Source organism: Panulirus ornatus, chromosome 27, assembly GCF_036320965.1.
Source record: "Panulirus ornatus isolate Po-2019 chromosome 27, ASM3632096v1, whole genome shotgun sequence".
NCBI lineage: Eukaryota > Metazoa > Arthropoda > Malacostraca > Decapoda > Palinuridae > Panulirus > Panulirus ornatus.
In genome coordinates, this window is record NC_092250.1 from 20,205,784 (window position 1) to 20,225,407 (window position 19,624).

The 19,624-nt window shown below is 47.4% G+C and overlaps 2 protein-coding genes across 3 annotated transcripts in view; one reads left to right on the plus strand and one right to left on the minus strand.

The window, feature by feature from the left end:
• The first annotated feature begins 391 nt into the window (after nucleotides 1-391).
• On the plus strand, nucleotides 392-8,908 carry LOC139757661 (uncharacterized). The gene is made up of 4 exons (XM_071678396.1): nucleotides 392-1,803; nucleotides 4,293-4,817; nucleotides 5,759-5,896; nucleotides 6,595-8,908. The coding sequence occupies exons 1-4, from the start codon at nucleotides 1,780-1,782 to the stop codon at nucleotides 6,652-6,654; spliced, it is 747 nt and encodes a 248-aa protein (XP_071534497.1). The 5' UTR covers nucleotides 392-1,779; the 3' UTR covers nucleotides 6,655-8,908.
• Nucleotides 8,909-9,042: 134 nt separating this feature from the next.
• LOC139757662 (uncharacterized) overlaps nucleotides 9,043-19,624 on the minus strand; it is a 34,812-nt gene continuing 24,230 nt past the window's right edge. Inside the window, exons 1-4 of one of the 2 annotated variants that reach the window (XM_071678398.1) lie at nucleotides 13,577-13,631; nucleotides 10,267-10,503; nucleotides 9,649-9,837; nucleotides 9,043-9,440 (exon numbers count right to left, since the gene is read on the minus strand). In XM_071678398.1, the coding sequence (XP_071534499.1) occupies nucleotides 9,384-9,440; nucleotides 9,649-9,837; nucleotides 10,267-10,503; nucleotides 13,577-13,588 (495 nt within the window). In that variant the 5' untranslated portion in view covers nucleotides 13,589-13,631 and the 3' untranslated portion in view covers nucleotides 9,043-9,383. Of the gene's footprint in view, nucleotides 9,441-9,648; nucleotides 9,838-10,266; nucleotides 10,504-13,576; nucleotides 13,632-19,624 lie in introns of those variants that run through there. The other variant, XM_071678397.1, reaches the window with a different exon arrangement.

Genomic DNA, 19,624 nt, shown 5'->3' on the forward strand with positions numbered 1-19,624 from the left:
GATCATTAACATAGTTAACAGAAATAACCAAATACTTTGGGAGTTCCTGGATGAGGACCATGGACCAGGCGAACGGTTCTGAGGCTACACAAACTGTGTTGGTCTGTCTCATCATGTAGACTCGGGTCACATCTCCCGGGCATGATCAGTCGTCGTGCCACCTAGTACGTGGATATATCGTGTGTTCTCTGCTATCACTCTACCATATATCATAACATGATGCTGGTGTCATGTGGACCCTTCCTGTTGAAACTAAGGAAGTGCAAGGATGAACTAGATTTCAGAGTTATAAACATATCAGATAGATATATGGGCAAAATATCAGATAGATATATGGGCAAAAGAGGGATGAAGAAAATAAGAAAAACATAAGATGGAAAGATAATATCTACTGCATCTCAGACAACGGGAACTTTGCGTCCATTGTTTACTAACATAAGACCCATCCAACCACCAGCTGTTAGCGGAGCGCGGGGGAGGTCCCCTCACCTCACGACGCTCTCCTCACAAGTAGCTTCAAGAGATTGTTACATCTTTCACTGACTAGTACACCAGTTGCTGCTTGTGAAAACCTGTGGTGACTGAGCCACAATAAGCAGTGACTGTCACAGTGAGGTACACAGACAAGCTGCTTCATGCAGCCTCAATCTTCAGTAACTTAACATCACATGTATACCCCAAGTGGCCGACTTTAGCGAGGTACTCGTGTGTAGCAGCATAGTATGATCATGTGGGTATGACTCTGTGGAGAGCCAGGCCACGAAGGGCCATCATCAGAAGTATTGCTTCAAACATTTAAACCAGACCAGACCAGACCAGACCATTGTGGCTGAGGTAAAGCAAACAGCTTGAGACATCTTCTGGGATGATTTCTTACAAGAGGAACTCACAGAATAGTAAACCACGGGCAGCAGAAGGTGACGAATATATGAGAGGAGAGAGTCATAGTAGACAGGAGGGTGAGGGGACCTGTGACCAGATCCTGCTGCAGGGAGGGTGAGGGGACCTGTGACCAGATCCTGCTGCAGGGAGGGTGAGGGGACCTGTGACCAGATCCTGCTGCAGGGAGGGTGAGGGGACCTGTGACCAGATCCTGCTGCAGGGAGGGTGAGGGGACCTGCGTCCAGGTCCTGCTGCAGGGAGGATGAGGGGTACCTGTGACCAGATCCTGCTGCAGGTAGGTCTTGCTGCAGGTGGGTCGTCATAGATGGAAGTATACAAAGTTATAATTTTGAAGTGTTTTGGTGACGCAGTCACATAACCATCTTTCAATATGTACGGCAGCAGCTTCATTATGTAGATGTGCGTCAGTTTGTCCCGGATGTAAGATAACATTTACCTTAGTGAGTGTAGCACAAATTAGATAACCCAGACCTGGAGAAAACGTCGTCTGGTCAACGAGACTCCCGTCGTGTCCGGTTGTCACATGATATATAAACGTGAGGCTAGAGGAGCTCAGGCCAGTGTGGGTACCGCTGCCAGTGTGAGTACCTCTACCAGTGTGGGTACCGCTGCCAGTGTGAGTACCTCTACCAGTGTGGGTACCGCTGCCAGTGTGAGTACCTCTACCAGTGTGGGTACCGCTGCCAGTGTGAGTACCTCTACCAGTGTGGGTACCGCTGCCAGTGTGAGTACCTCTACCAGTGTGGGTACCGCTGCCAGTGTGAGTACCTCTACCAGTGTGGGTACCGCTGCCAGTGTGAGTACCTCTACCAGTGTGGGTACCGCTGCCAGTGTGAGTACCTCTACCAGTGTGGGTACCGCTGCCAGGATTCCGTCATGGATCATGAGGGGCGTCTCCAGGTCTGAAGGTTTTCGTACATTCTGAAATACGTTAACAAATCATATGACTTACGTTGTCATTATAACATCATATTTTACTCGAATACACTCACACACGCACACACACACACACACACAGTGTTGTTGGGGAATGACAGGATGTGGTGGAGTGATCGGGTGCAAAGTTGTCATGTAGGAGGAAGGATGTTCTCGTGGATTGTTTTCAGGAACTCTGGATAGTGAAGACCAAGGTTGTGATGGCGTGCGAGGTGTGTGTCGTCTCATCTATGGGTCGTTATAGTTACTGTTGGTTTTGTGGTTCACAAGGTTAACGGAGGTGCTGCTGCTCTCATGTTTGATCCTCATGGATCAGTCAACTGATACTGACTGGTATTATATGAAAGTGTTTGTCTCTTGTGTATGTGAAACATGTGGGGAAAAGTTTACTTTGTGTATTCTTGTGATATGTGCTTCTTGCTGGCTTGGTTGATGGTGCTGATGAAGTGCAACTTGGCCTGGTCTGGGATGGGATATTAGCTTTGTTGAAGTCATGCAGCTTGGAACCTGTGCAGTGTGTGAAGTTGGGTCAATCTGCTCCCATAATGTATGTAGTGTACTAAGATGGGTCAGGTTGTTAACATGGGTCAGAGGACAGTTTGTATACCATGCCCAGGTGGTCATTGTGATTGATACTGTTGAGGCTGGGTCTGACCGGACTCGTAAGGGTGTAGTGAAGATAAGGGTATTGTGAAGATAGCATGTAGTGAAGATAAGGATGCAGTGAGGACAAGGAAGTACTGAAGATGAACGTGCAGTTAAGATGAAGGTATAGTGACGGTATAGTGAAGGTGAAGGTATAGTGAAACTATGGTAATCATAGATATGAGACTATGATGAAAATATGGTTGCAGTGAAGATAGTGTGGTGAAGATGAGGGTGTAGTGAAGGTGGCCTTTAACCTGGCCAGTAGGGTACTATAGAGATGAAGTTGTAGTGAAGATAACTTAATGAAGGTAAAGGTGTAATGTAGTTGAGTAAAAATAATGCTCTACTGAAGATAGTCCAAGTGCTCTAAGTTAGGTTAAAGGTCGATAATGATAACTAATGATAATGATTAACAATTGTACTAACAATAGTACTGATGATAATGATAATAATGATAGATATAATGATAATGATAGTGATGATAATGATACTAATGATCATTATTATCATTATCATAATAATAACAATAAGAATGATTGATAATTATAATGATAATGAAAGTGATCAACGCTTAACTGAGTAGACTGCAGATAAAAATGTCAAGTAAACAAACACAGAAAAGACAATGTGGTTTTATGTAGGGAATAGGTGGGGGTTGCCAAGCAGTTCTACGTCAACATTGTAAGTCATCTACAATGTTGACGATGGCTGGGATTGGGTTGGTGTTGTAGATTTTCATACGAGTTCGAACTGCAGCTTGGGGACGAGGGATCTTAGGCGGCAGGAAATGATGGTCTACGTGTGGGGTGGAATAACTTCTTCCTCAACTCTCGTATGAGGTCCAGTGGCAGATGGAGAGGCTCAGGAGGGTCTGTGTGTTGAGCGCCTATTAACAGGTGATGCAACGAGGACAGGGATCATCTTGCACGGCTTCTTCTGCACCTTTTCTGATCGCTCCTGTGTGTGTGTGTGTGTGTGTGTGTGTGTGTGTGGGTGGGGGGGGGGCAACAATAGGTGAGTTAGGGAAAGATGCAAGTTGTGTAGATGCTCCCAGTTCAGGTGCAGGAAGTACAACTGTCTTGAGTTAACAGAGAAAGTAGAGACGATGGCTGGAGGAGGTGATGCTGGTGGTGGCTGACGTGTTGCTCATCATGCAAAGTGACACCGGATAGCTTGATGAAGTGATGAGTCTGGGGGAAGCTAAGACAACGGACCGAGGCATAAGGTGATAACAAGAGTAATGGGTATGATTTACTGTCTTGGTTTGGCTAGTGGTGACCTGGTTCAGGTCTGGAGGTTAAGGATGTTAAAGTGGGCGGTGCAGCAGAGAGAGAGAGAGAGAGAGAGAGAGAGAGAGAGAGAGAGAGAGAGCTGTCACTGTTGACACCAATTATCGAGTCGTCAACGCATATCTTTTGATCATGAAACTTGAGCGTCATGTTATGTTGGCGAGGATCAGCGAGCTGGAGAAAGTGGCATTTGGAACCAGTCGATGAGGGTGTATGGAGGACACGTGACACGAGCGGTCGCTCCGCTTTCACGGCTGGTGACGGCGGTCCCCTGCTGGTCATCCTGGCTGGAGATGATGGTGGGGGACTACCTATTGTGGTGGTAAAGGTAGTAGGATGTGCTTACAATTGGTGCAGTGTGTATGTGTGTGTGTGTGTGTGTGTGTTTAATAATAAGTCAGTCTCTTTTTTATCCATATTGACAAAAAAGTACCACACCAGCGTCGTGTGAGACAGGTTCTTGCAGCTACTGCTCTGCCTGAGCCGAGGCTGACACGTACCACTATGTTGTTGCAGGTGTTGGTCGCTGCTCTGGCTGCCGCCTCCACCGTCTCCTCCTCGTCCCTGGATGGCCTCTGGCAGCCCGGCCGTCTTGCCAGCGTGTACCAGAGCCGGGGTGAGGGTGATCCGTCTGTACCCTCTGGTCTGTACAGTACTCCTGTAACACCACCACCTGTACCCTCTGGTCTGTACGACACTCCATCAGAAACAAGACCTGCGTCCTCTGGCGTCTTCCAAACACCATTTGATCCATCATCCGACCCTTTCCAAGTACTATCCGAACCATCTGACGTGTTTGAAACGCCATCTGCACCATCTGACGTGTTTGAAACGCCTTCTGCACCATCTGACGTTTTTGAAACACCATCTGCACCGTCTGACGTGGTTGAAACACCATCTGCACCGTCTGACGTGGTTGAAACACCATCTGCACCGTCTGACGTGGTTGAAACACCATCTGATTTGGACGAAACACCAATGGAGTCAGATCCTAGGCTTCAAGAGGCGGCGCAAAAGTTACGACCGGACGTGGCACAACCTGTGAGTACCTGGCTGTAGGTGGGGAACGACCGGTGTATGTCGTGGTGTGGGATGGGGCGGGCGACCAGTGTATGTCGTGGTGTGGGATGGGGCGGGCGACCAGTGCATGTCGTGGTGTGGGATGGGGCGGGCGACCAGTGCATGTCGTGGTGTGGGATGGGGCGGGCGACCAGTGCATGTCGTGGTGTGGGATGGGGCGGGCGACCAGTGCATGTCGTGGTGTGGGATGGGGCGGGCGACCAGTGCATGTCGTGGTGTGGGATGGGGCGGGCGACCAGTGCATGTCGTGGTGTGGGATGGGGCGGGCGACCAGTGCATGTCGTGGTGTGGGATGGGGCGGGCGACCAGTGCATGTCGTGGTGTGGGATGGGGCGGGCGACCAGTGCATGTCGTGGTGTGGGATGGGGCGGGCGACCAGTGCATGTCGTGGTGTGGGATGGGGCGGGCGACCAGTGCATGTCGTGGTGTGGGATGGGGCGGGCGACCAGTGCATGTCGTGGTGTGGGGTGGGACGGGCGACCAGTGCATGTCGTGGTGTGGGATGGGACGGGCGACCAGTGCATGTCGTGGGTCGCCACCAAGGGTGACCATCCAGCATAAAAGCAACAAAACTGTTGCTATTCAGGAGTGTCATTTGCTCAGTAATGATAACACACGAAGACTAATACATTTCATACAGTATTCATTTGTACACAGGTAGATAGTAAAGTGCAATATACATCTTTAGCTCTACCTTTCATGATATCTATACCTTCACTAAGCCTTAAGATTCAAAGTTACACTTTTCATCAGCTCTTCACAACGGGTCAGGTGAGAGCAACCATAAACATTTGTTTGAGGTGGTCGAATTCGCCGTCCAAGTCCCGGCGTATTCTGACAGCCAATATTGAGGGAATTAGTTAACTGATGCAAGAAATATGTGCAGTGTACGTTGTCTGCAGATGGAGGGGATGCCGTACGACTTCCAGTTCGGTGTGGAGGACCAGGACTCCGGCAACGCCTACAGCCACGTAGAGAACAGCGACGGTCGTACCACCCAGGGCGAGTACCGCGTCCTGCTGCCCGACGGTCGTACTCAGGTGAGTACCAGGTCCTGCTGCCCGACGGTCGTACTCAGGTGAGTACCAGGTCCTGCTGCCCGACGGTCGTACTCAGGTGAGTACCAGGTCCTGCTGCCCGACGGTCGTACTCAGGTGAGTACCAGGTCCTGCTGCCCGACGGTCGTACTCAGGTGAGTACCAGGTCCTGCTGCCCGACGGTCGTACTCAGGTGAGTACCAGGTCCTGCTGCCCGACGGTCGTACTCAGGTGAGTACCAGGTCCTGCTGCCCGACGGTCGTACTCAGGTGAGTACCAGGTCCTGCTGCCCGACGGTCGTACTCAGGTAGGTATAGCGTTATCCTAAGATGAACCAACATGATAAACCTTGGCTATACAAATGAAAGACATTCTTCTTGGGTATGGAGCTGAATGACACAAGCTTATCAGATCACAATAAGTGACTGGATCCTACAGCATAGTAATAATCGAGAGTGAACCTGGTACAACTGATGAAGACAACAGCATGTTCAGCGGTAGGAATTTGCACCACAGCACAATTGATGTGAGAGTTATCAATTAATGGATCTTAAACACAAACTGCAAGGAGATCTTCAAATACAATAGCATCAATTCTGTAGTGAAGAGTTCATACAACCTTTCCAGTAAAGCCCATCTCTTTATACATTAAGCTACAAACATTTATCTTTATGTTTCCTTATCTTTCTTTCTTTCTACAGGTGGTGAAATTCTTCGACAGTGGTGAGGGTTTCACTGCCAGCGTCACCTACGAGCAGTGACCCCCTTTCCCCATCTGAACTCTCGTTTACCAGTGTTTGCCACTAGCGTCTTACGAGGATTCCACAGTTATATGCAGGGCCTCACGTCGCATTTATATTTCCTCCCATCCTCTGGGTGACTCCTGAGAACTGTACCCTTCCCAGGGCGATCCCAAGAGCTATACCTTTCCCTGGGTGATCCCTGCTTTGTTATGAATGATTGTTGTTTTTTGAAGTTTTTAGTTTTCTAGCGGTTGGCGCCGTGCTGTGTTGACTGACTCGGAGGTACCACGTCCACAGTGACTGGGAGGTACCACGTCCACAGTGACTGGGAGGTGCCACGTCCACAGTGACTGGGAGGTGCCACGTCCACAGTGACTGGGAGGTGCCACGTCCACAGTGACTGGGAGGTGCCACGTCCACAGTGACTGGGAGGTGCCACGTCCACAGTGACTGGGAGGTACCACGTCCACAGTGACTGGGAGGTGCCACGTCCACAGTGACTGGGAGGTACCACGTCCACAGTGACTGGGAGGTGCCACGTCCACAGTGACTGGGAGGTACCACGTCTACAGTGCCACATACCTTAGTGCTGCATCATGAAGTTGACTTATCTTACAATAAGACGTTAATAGAAAGTAGTTTGACATAAGATTATATATATTTCTACATCTATATTGGATAATGTGATAACGGTATACACACGCACACGTACATACATATGTGTAAATATTTTTGTAGGTTATCAGTTGTTAATTTTTTGTTGTATCTGCAACACTGTACAACGCTCATAATGAATTAAATGTTATTTTGAGAGACAGGTGTGATTAGTTAACTGTTACTGATCCTTACTGCTACTTTGATATACCTTCTCCTCTATGTGTACATGTGTAAATGTTTATATATATGTTTTCCTATTTGCGTTTCTTCCTGTATGGATATGCATGTATATAGGAGTGATTAATTGTGTATGTACTTATGTACATATATGTTTGTAATGTTAGTTATTTACACAGTATGGGTGAGGGTTGGGAGCTGTACATTAGCGGGGCTCTATTCTAAGAATCTCCTTTACCTCGGGGGAGATCATGACCTCGGGGGAGACCATTCCCCCGGACCTCGGGGGAGACCATGCCCCCGGACCTCGGGGGAGACCATGCCCCCTGACCTCGGGGGAGACCATGCCCCCGGACCTCGGGGGAGACCATGCCTCCTGACCTCGGGGGAGACCATGCCCCCTGACCTCGGGGGAGACCATGCCCCCTGACCTCGGGGGAGACCATGCCCCTGACCTCAGGGCTGGCGCGTACCGCTTGTCACAGGAGAATGTTACAGCTACTTGTTGTCAAACGTTGTGTGTGTGACGGTGTATTTGTTTACAAACCCCGTACCAGCACCCCACTCGTTAATGAAGAGGAAAGTAAAAAAGCAACCTGTGCCAGGGAGGGAAACTTGACAGCCTCTGTTATGCTTGCTCACTGGTTGTTGCTTCTCAAACTAGGGACAGAGTGAATCAGGGCATGAGACGCTTCCCTTCCTCAGAATCTTGTGGTATCCTTCATATCTGCTGAGAATCTTGTGGTATCCTTCATATCTGCTCAGAATCTTCGCAAGGATGGTTTCCACAAGGTCAAACATGACTAGATAAAAACAAAGTTTGCAGATCTGACTTCTTCACGTGACCAATCTGTGGTCCTTCCTGAAAACATGTGTGGTGGAACCTTCCCTCTTCTCCCCGTCCTCCAGCCCACTCTACAACTGTCACTCATTTACGCAACTCGTTTCCTTATAACTCAAGTCTAACTGATTCCACATGTAGTCCTCCTCCCTGACTCCTCCCACTGTGTCTATAACCTCCCCAGCTTTTCCATCGTGCGGGGGTCTTTCAGGTAGACTCCCAGTCAATAGTAGACAAGGCGTATGGCCCGCAAGGCTTCCCTTCTCCTGCCCTGTGTGGGACTCTGCCACTGAAGTACCCGGAAGTTGCTCTGATCGTTGCTCGTTTAGTTCATTAAAAGACCCAAACTTCCCATCTTGGAAGCATTCCTTGATGCAGCCTATCCCTAAAACATGGGACAGTTTCTTTTCAGTTATCTACTTTCTCGAAAGTTTTGGAAACTTTTTGAATCTCGCATTCGTCAACCCAGAATCTTGTTCCCTTGTTTCCTATTACCGATACAGCCCTCATGGTGCAAGGTTCACTGGGAGGTCTATGAGACGCGCCTCTGCTCTCTCTCTCTCTCTCTCTCTCTCTCTCTCTCTCTCTCTCTCTCAGGAAGTTTGTTGAATCACGTGTCGTGGTCGTCGACATCTTCAAAACATTTGTTAGGATTTGGAAGGGAAACAAAGGTATGGAAGGGAAACACAGGTATGGAAGGGAAACACAGGTATGGAAGGGAAACACATGGCATAATTTGTTTTTTAATTGAAGTAACTCGTCTTGTTTTCCTAGTCTTCATCACTGATAGAAAATTTCAATTTTTGCCTCGCCTCCTGTTTGTTTACGTCCAGTGGCAGCTAGAGACAGATGCACTAAAACATTATCGTCTACCAACATACTACGTGAATCAGAAACTTCCTAAGGTATTGTAAGGGAACAATTCGTTCGGAGGTCGTGAGAAAGAAGGGGAGAGTCGATGGTCGTTGAGTTGGTTCATCTATGGCTTCATGATCTGTGGTCCTCGTCGGCTGCCAGCGCTCGTTTCGATGTGCTCCGGAGTTCGACATTGATGGGGGGCGGGGTCAGGCAGCTACACATAGGTGACATCAGCGTTGAAGCCGCTGCCATTGTCGTAGAAGGTCACGACCTGTGGGAGGAAGGGTCACTTGGGTCAGGTGTAGAAGGTCACGACTTGGTACTCACCTGAGTACGACCGTCGGGCAGCAGGACCTGGTACTCACCTGAGTACGACCGTCGGGCAGCAGGACCTGGTACTCACCTGAGTACGACCGTCGGGCAGCAGGACCTGGTACTCACCTGAGTACGACCGTCGGGCAGCAGGACCTGGTACTCACCTGAGTACGACCGTCGGGCAGCAGGACGCGGTACTCGCCCTGGGTGGTACGACCGTCGCTGTTCTCTACGTGGCTGTAGGCGTTGCCGGAGTCCTGGTCCTCCACACCGAACTGGAAGTCGTACGGCATCCCCTCCATGGGGGTGCCGGGGGGACTGGGGGGGCTTGGTGGTTTAGGCGAGGGTGGAGGCTGAAGTGTGAAGTGGCAAATCTCAGTCTTATTTCCCCTATTTTCTTCCACATATTGTTGTCGTAATGTTTTACTTTATCTTTCAAATGAACGTTTGACTATGAGCTGAAATTGTCACATGGGAATCACCTCCTGCTGGGGAACGCTGCCATGCACGCAGGGGAAATGTGGAGGTCATCAACCACAGACTTGGCGCTGACGTCATTGGTTACGACAGTTGTTTGATTTTTCGTGACAACAAAACGTTGAAATATTCATATAATCAAGATTGGAATCTATTGAATCATGTGAACTTAGAGACGCGTGAGATTGATCCACCGTCATGCAGAACTGAATGTGGCAGTTGACAGTCTCCAGAAAGCAACAGATTGACAAACAACAGAACTATGGGCTGGTGTTCCTGGCACCTGCAGGTTCTACATGACTTACCTTGTAGACCTGAGGCCGAGTGTTGGTGGCCTGAGGCGTATTGTAGAGCTGGGTAGGAGGACGTGGTGGAGGTGGAGGTGGTGGCGGACGAGTGGTGGGCAGGTCGTAGAGGCCAGAGGGAGGTGGAGGCGGACGAGTGGTGGGCAGGTCGTAGAGACCAGAGGGAGGTGGGGGTCGGTCGTAGTTGTACTGAGGCACAGCTAGGGCCACCCCGGCCAGCAGGGCCACCACGACCACCTGTGAAAGGTAGATGGAGGGCGGACTTAGTGCCTGTAGGGGAGGAAAGTGTGGTGGAGGGAAGTGGGCAGATTGTCGTGAAAGTGTAACTTGTCAAAGACGTCGGGACAGTAGTTAACAGGGTGGACGAGGCCTGGGTGTGTAACGTGTTGACGTGATTAAGAAAGAAGTTATAATGTTTTAGTGGAGGCCTGTGTACTGGAGCACCCCCCAGTACACAGGACATGTTGTTGGTGCAGTATTAACATGTGTGAAAATATGCACATACATCTGCAAATATGGATTAAACATGAGATGAATCCCTGACGTGGATTATTGATCAAGATTTATTAACCTATAATTAGTAAGGCGGTCATAATGAGGTGTGTGGGGCAAGTGATGACCCTTGACCCTCACCACACACACACCTGCAGCGTCTTCGTCGTCGTCGTGTATCACCGGGGTGGACGCACGAGATGTGAACTAAGAATGTTACTGACAACACCTACATGATCACAGGACGAGTGCATGACGTACAGAGAAAGCGATCAAGGTATGTTGACTTGATAATAATAAGTTGGAAGTTTGGTAAAATGATTTTGAGAATATAAAGTATTCAAGAAGAAAAAATATAAGATAAAATGAAAATATATCGTCGGTAAAAGAACAAAACGAAAATAATGTAATGTTGCAGTTAATTTAGAATGGCAAATAAAAGCCAGCCAAGTCGTTCCTGTCAGACCAGTAATTAATATAATTTCCTTTTCATCTTCAGGAAAGAAAACATTCCCGCTCCTCCAGACGCACCTCATGGTTGATAAAAATCGTGATCATACAGAATGAGTTGGCCAACTCTGCTTTTGCTGGCTGGTCGCATCATGCTCATTGTTGATTGCTTTACCGTTATCCGGGTTAACAGCCAGAATGCACAGTGTATTCCTCTGTTCACCGAAAATGGACCGAATTCGCTCTGTTCCCATAGGATATCAATATCTTTTGATATCAGTGTGGGTGTTGTTCCAAGCGGTCTGTGGGGTGTAGAGGGTATTCTGAGCGGGCTGTGGGGTGTAGAGGGTGTTCTGAGCGGGCTGTGGGGTGTAGAGGGTGTTCTGAGTGGTCTGTACGTGTGTAGAGAGTGTTCTGAGCGGTCTATGCGGGTGTAGAGAGTGTTCTGAGCGGTCTCAAGGCTGCATATCGACTCCGATGCTATTGCTATTAGACGCAGCGCATCCCTTGCAACCTATCTCCGATGGGTCATCTGTACTTATACTTTACACTTATTGCAGTGTCTGACAGCATTTCCACACTATGTACGATTATTTACGAAAACCATTTTATGAAAATGATGAAAACCTTCCATATATATATATATATATATATATATATATATATATATATATATATATATATATATATATATATATATATATATATATATATATATGAGAGAGAGAGGGGAAGTATGTCATTATATCTATAGAAATATGAGTCATATACGTCTATGGTATTGCATGCATATATGGTGTATGGGACGTCATATTTTTGGTATGTCATAGATGGAAGTGCACATATGTCCGTGTGTCAACCATCCTCAATACTCTGAGTGAACGATGTCCCCCAACGTTAGCGTCACTGCTGCCAACGTTAGCGTCACTGCTGCCAACGTTAGCGTCACCGCTGCCAACGTTAGCGTCACCGCTCTCAACGTTAGCGTCACCGCTGCCAACGTTAGCGTCATCTCTGCTAACATATCACGTTTGCCAACATAACAATTAGGTCTGATTACACGAGAGTCAGGACTGCCAACATCTTACATTGTGCTACCTAAGGCTCCTGAGTGGGTTCGTCATCGTGCTGGCTCACCTGACGTCCACGTCACGGGTGGACAGTGCTATGTATACAGTGCTATGTACACAGTGCTATGTATTCGTCAAAGATCTGTGGTACAGTTTGATTGTTGAGAGATATACATGATCAGATGAGGCTTATAACTCCCTTACCTGCCTCTATTCGCAAAGTTGATAATGAGATCTGATATACGACGTACTATAAGATCTGATATACAACGTACTATAAGATCTGATATACAACGTACTGTAAGATGTGATATACAACGTTCTATAAGATCCGATATACAACGTACTATAAGAAGAATTAGTTACAGAACCTCAACACTGACCAGAAAAGGACTTTAAGTGATCATAAGTAAAATGGTCACTGACACCTTTATATGGACGATTCTCACACCACAACTGCCATCTGATCCTCAGTCCTTGTTCAAGTAGTCCATAGTCCACAGAATACTGTAGTCCCTAGGTTGTCGTGGTCCACAGGCTACCGCACTCCTCCAGGCTACAGATAACGTATAAAAAAGAAACCGTCTCGAATTTGTAACCGATGGTCCCGGATGTCAGAATTCTTTAATTCATTCGCGTATGCCACTGGTACTTCCCTGCCTCTAAGGTTAATTTCTAAATCAAAAGTTTCATTTCGTATCCCACTGTATAATGTTTCCGTCAGAGACAATGCAAATTTCCTGGGTTTTCCTGTTCTTACGACGGTCGCGTGATGTAATGTCTGGAGCCCCAGTTATTATCTGCCATCTGAGGGATCTCTCTCTCAGGTTAGCTCCTTACAGTGGCTCTACTAGTGGTAGCCTAGCTACAAGACTACCTGTAGCAGCTCTCCTGGTAGCAGCCTACCTGAGGTAGCCAGGTCTTCAGTAGAGACCCTCCTTGTGGGGACACCCACGAGAGCGTGCCAGACAGCCTACACCTGGTGGTCTTCCCCTGTGATGCCCTTTCTGACGCAACCTAGAGCAGCAGAGAATGAGAGAGTGAGGGAGGGAGTGAGGGTGGGAGAGAGTGAGGGAGAAGGTAAGTGAGAGAGTGAGTGAGGGAGGGAGTAAGTGAGAGAGTGAGTGAGGGAGGGAGTAAGTGAGAGAGTGAGTGAGGGAGGGAGTGAGAGAGAGAGTGAGTGAGGGAGGGAGTAAGTGAGAGAGTGAGTGAGGGAGGGAGTAAGTGAGAGAGTGAGTGAGGGAGGGAGTGAGAGAGAGAGTGAGTGAGGGAGGGAGTGAGAGTGTTCCCTGACGTACCTTATGAACCATGATGAGGCTGGCGAAGGTATAGGCGAACTGCACTCTGTCACGGGACCACCGCTGCTTATATACCTCCCTTCCGCCCGCCCCGGGGTCATGACCTGACCTCTACCGATCCAGTCCACCCCCACCGCCTCCCCTCACGATCCTCACCGCCCGCACGCCCACCATCACTTTCGTCAACACGCATACACACACACACACACACACACACACACGAATGTCAAATCAGAGTTTAGTACAAACGTCTATTACAAGAAGAGGCGCAACACATTTTGTTCTTTTGGATATATACATATTTGAAAATGCCTCAGCCGTTTGACCTCCTCATAGAGGTACACACAACTACTACAGAGGCAGCTGGACGATGGTCAGGAAACTTTACCTGAAAAGAGGGTGGGGTACAGACTGACCCCACTCCACAACCTGCAGCAGACATGAGCACAACACTTGGTGACAACTGGTCGTGCGGTCGAAGGTGTGAATACTGATCAACTGCTCGAAAGGAACAGTTTTCAGAAGGATAAATTCTATCAGGTGATATGCCAAGTAACAGTTCCACTAGAAGATATGCCAATGAACTGTTCTACCAGAAGATATACTAAGGAACATTACTACAGGTGGATATGCTAAGGAACCAAACAGTGTCGATAGAATTCGAGGATAAACTTTCCTGGCAATTGTGGCCAGATGCAAGGCACTGTGTGAAGAGTTGTATTCAGTGATTATTGGAAACTTTAAAAAGAGTTTGTTATAGAGAAACGAAAGGTTGAGAGGTATGACCCCATGAGAGAAAAATCCTCTCTCCATACATGCAAAGGGGTGAACACACACACACACACACACACACACACACACACACACACACACGAGTCCCCCTCACACTCCATTGAGTGAAGACATGGATCAGCATCGAGTGCTGCCATGATAAGGTCACTGGGTAACTTGATCACCTCGCCTGAGAGAGAGAGAGAGAGAGAGAGAGAGAGAGAGAGAGAGAGAGAGAGAGAGAGAGAGAGATTCATCTGTACAACCAGATGAAGACCCCGGGGTTCATATCATCGATTACTGCGAACGTATGTTATGAAGGAAGGAAAACGATGGACGGCGGAGTAGATGTATGATGGAGAGATTGTTGAAGGTTGACGTGATGGCAGAGATGAACCAGGAGGGAGAAGGCCGCTGGACGCCCAGCACACACGACAAACCCAAGTGGAGGATGGGAAGAGGGAAACTGAGAATCAGTGATGATCACTGAAAGTGCAAAGTTTGCAGTGATGCAGATCATGTCGAGGAACGGCGCTGTGGTTGTCTCTATGTAGTTCGTCATGGATAACGGATATCATGAACGGCAAGACTGTAGTCCACGATGAGAAAGTCCTCAGGAATTGAGACTTGAAATTGCGTATAAACACGACCGTTTCTCACGTACTACCACTACGAATTATCTGTGTAAATGGTGGCGTTATGAGGATCAAGAGAGGAAAGGAAACTGATCCCAGACACAAGCTTCAGTCGACACTAAACTGCTGCACAGACGAAGGAAAACACGGTAAACCCGGACTTGCTTGTTGCTATGCTACACATGTATCATAACAATGAACATACGTAGTGTTACTGTAACATACACTCTGCACTGGACACCCCACCTTACTGGAATAGCTGAGTCTGCCTCTTAGAAACTGGGTGTCCTGTTTAGATGTCGATACTTCTGGACAGTTGCTCCGTTTATGCAAACTTGATCCCCTTGCCCTACGCCGCAACGCTGGTTCACATTCCCTCTTCTACAGGTATTACTCTGGATTTTGCTCCCGACAGCTGACTGTTTGTGTGCCCCTCCCACTAGCTAGGTAACACAATACTCAGCAAGCTGCTGCGTCGCATGATTACTGTGTGGCCATCGGCATCTCAAGGGTGGGCCGTTTTGATACCTGCTTCTTTCCATACACGTCGAAGCTTTGGAAATCTCTACCTTTCCCAATAACTATGACCTGGTACATCTCAAAAAACAGGTTTTCCACTACCTCCAAAATTCGGCAATACTTTCCTTTGTCTTTTCTTTTTCCTTTTCATAATTCTCTCTTTCTCTATTTTCAATTAAGGCCCGGCCTTGATGTGGACCTTTGCCCGTGACTGTAATCTTCAACATAGAAAATAGACGAAATAGTTTGATTCAGGTCCCTCATGGTCTCAACACACCTGTCTAACGTCATGGTTCGTATACACCCGTCTAATGTTTACTTGATTCTGTAGTACCATTGATAATGCATTACATGACGTTAAACTACTAATTGGATTACCAACTGAAACTATAATTACTGTCAAGTTGACCATCTTGGCTCCTCCGGTCACATGAACATGACTTTGTGATATTGTGTTGTGTGAGATGACTGGTCGAAGGAGTGGCGGAGGTGCTCCCTCAGCGTCACTCACTACCACACAGTCCAGGTCGCCATCTTCTCCCTTCCACACATCAAGTACCATTAGCCTTCCAGTTATGATATTATCACTACCATCATTATCACTACCATCATTACTGATATCATCACTACCATCATTACTGATATCATCACTACCATCATTACTGATATCATCACTACCATCATATCACGCTCTTGACGACCATAATGATGACTATCAGTATGGCAAAACTGACTCGGTCATGTCTTTCTGATGGTCCAGTCCTGGAGGCGGTCACCAACACTCTGGCTCAGGTAACAAACCCATGCCATACCAGTTCATATTTGATCATGTGACCAACGTTACTGTGGACGTTCGGGTACGGCATTACTTATGACTGATCTAACTTTAATGCAAATAATGCAGGATGTGTGTGTACCTGCGGCGGCGATTACGTCATTATTGGTAAGTACCTGCTGGGCGGAGGCAAGAGGTGCTGCGCGTTCCCACAGGAGCCCTACCTCAGGGAGGTACAGAGAAGGCAAAAAATTCTGCCCGATCACAGACTCTTTTCCTAACCATCACCAGGCTAACTGCTACAACCTCTCCCACTACTACCGTTCTCCCTTAACTAACCATCCCACTCTCCATCTCCTCTCACCACTCACCGATGTCACGACGTGGTTTGGCATGGTCACCAGGAGGGAGGCTTGGCAAGGTCCTGCCTTACCACAAACCGCTTAACACCGTACCACACAGGTGGGTAGTGACACTGTACCACACAGGAGGGTAGTGACACTGTACCACACAGGAGGGTAGTGACACTGTACCACACAGGAGGCTAGTGACACTGTACCACACAGGAGGCTAGTGACACTGTACCACACAGGAGGCTAGTGACGCTGTACCACACAGGAGGCTAGTGACACTGTACCACACAGGAGGCAAGTGGCACTGTACCACACAGGAGGCTAGTGACACTGCACCACCACACAGGGGGATGGTGAAGAAAGCGGATCCTTTGGCAAGAATAAAGAAGGAAACTCCTTCAATGGATAGACCATTACTCTAGTGGCAGGAAACAAAGGGAGCTTGTCAGGGGAGCCTTCTCGAGATGGGCTAGGGTCAGGAGCGGCACGCCCCAGGGCTAGGTCTTGGAACCTTTGCTCTTCTTGATCTATGTAAATGACTGCGCCGGACTCTTACCTGAAAGTGTTTGCGGATGACGCCAAGGTCATCGGAGAAGTAAAGACTAAGGAGAATTGTTGCATCAGATTATAAGAAGGGAAGCAGGACGAACTTGATCGATACATGGGTCACAGTGGGCGCTGTGCGCCATGACAGGAATATTATCCAGCAGGAGCTGAGCTGCAGGAACCTGTGTGTGAGAGGGACGTGGAGGCTGACTGTTCCTAACCTGTCGCCGGAGCATCATCCTCAGAGCCAGGCTGTCTGTTGCCAGATATTATCATCGTTTTAAAGTATATGGATGAGGAAATATCTGATACAGTGTAAATAACACTGAATAATAGGTTGAAATTCGAATACATTTCCAATTTTTTCATGGTTCTTATAGAAGCACAAAGAACTATGAGAAGAAAAATGGATTCATGATCAGAACTTTCAGATTTAAGTCTACGAAATTATCCTCAGTGTTTACAAGTCACTAGTGCGTCCCCACCTTGAGTACTATGTTCAGTTTGGTCACTGTACTTAAGGTAAGACAGACATAAAGGAGAGAGTACAGTGGCGAGCTACCAAGATGATTCTCGGCCTGAGAAACAAATCCTCCGACAGCTGACCACACGACATTAACTTATTTATCTTAAGGAAAAAAAGTGAAGAGCTGAGCATTAACAAAAATCTTATTTTAAGAAGGTACTTATGGCTAAATTTGTCTAACATCACTCGAAGTGATGGGTACAAACGCTTGGAGAAACAGTCTACTTTGAATAAGGTGAAGTAGTTTTTCTGCAGAAGGATTGTCAACACGTGCAATCATTCGCCTGTCACAATTGTTGGAAGCCGCACCATAGGTACGTTTAGGAACAGACGTGACAAATACTTCGCTTCAAGTCCACGACTGACTTTATCTTGCGCCTCCTTAGTTACACTGAGATACGTGAGTTACAGTGAGAGGCTCGTGGCTGTGAAATTGCTCGCCATGGAAGAGAGAAGAGTAATGGGTCACTTGGTCATGGCTTTAAAGTTCAATGATGTGGACAGAGAAATTATCTTTGAAAGATCCAAAGACAGAGCAACCAGAGGCTAGAACAATACACTAGGAGAGAAACGTTCAAAAAAAGATATAAAGAAGAAGAATTCTAATGATATGAGAGTAAAGGACGACTGGAATTAGATATATAATGGTCTTATTAATGATGACAACATACAAAGTAGGTGAAAATGTGAATGACAATAAAGTTGAAGAGTTGGGGCACACACACACACACACACACACACACACACACACAAATGCTTGTGGAGGCAACTTCGAAGAGTCATCCACCACAACAAAACAACTTGCATAACCCCACACAACCTCCATACAACCCTTACAACTCCCCCAGCACAACCCCTACAACTACCCCAACACAACAAGGTCATCTACAACACGAACCCTCTGTTCATTTTGACCCCGACCCCGTTAACCTGGTATTTTCCGGTTAATGAATCTTGATGTACAATGACCCAGATGTGGTTGATAACGAGGCTGATTACATATATAATCAAAGCAACTGGAGTGAAGATAATGCCAACCATCGTCATGATAAGGAAGGTCAGAGTCGTCCTATTCAGGCAGGTCTGAACTCTGGGCCCGTGTGACGTATCGGTCACCTAACCCACCATTAGCCAGTCTGTTCTTCTCTCATTACTGATGTTATGTACAAGTCATTACCGACCTGGCCACACGCACGCCACCAGACACCTGCACCTTATCTGATGACGTCATCCCACGGCAGTGCCTCTCTCATGGGTCGTGTGATGCCAGCACAGGGGAAGGAGGAGGTGTGTTATAAGGGGGAGGGTGGCACGGGAAGGTGGCAGGGGAAGGTGGCAGGGAAGGTGGCAGGGGAGGGTGGCAGGGAGGATGGCAGGGGAGGACTTGAGCAGGAAAAATTGCCAGATTCTGGTTGTGGTGAGCTTCCTTGAGGACGAGAATCAAAACATTAATAAGTTTATATCTAAACAGGAAACTTACATCATTCTTTCTTGATACACAAGTCACTGAAGTATTTGTTTACCATTGACTTAAAGTTACTGATAGTCATCACCTTCATAGAATTTGGACTCATTTGTTCTAATATTTTGCAGATTTATATCGGACTGATGTTTTCCTTACGTTGCCATTATGTGTTCTCCCATCTGATGTCATGTCGTTATTTCTGGTTGTTGACTGTCCATCAACTGTGACGAAACTTTCATGTATTATCTTGTAGATCTCAAGCAGTATCTTAAAGCCTTCATTGGAATTGCTCTGAGTCTGCGCTTTAGAAAAGAAATATAATCTTAAGTCACAGGTTCATTTCTGAGTAACAAAATTAGTTTTGTTGCGTTTCTCTGAATCCTTTCTAGTTTTTCTTTGTTTATTTTTGATGAAATTTGGTGACCAAAGTTGAACAGCATATTGCAAGTGAGGTCAGA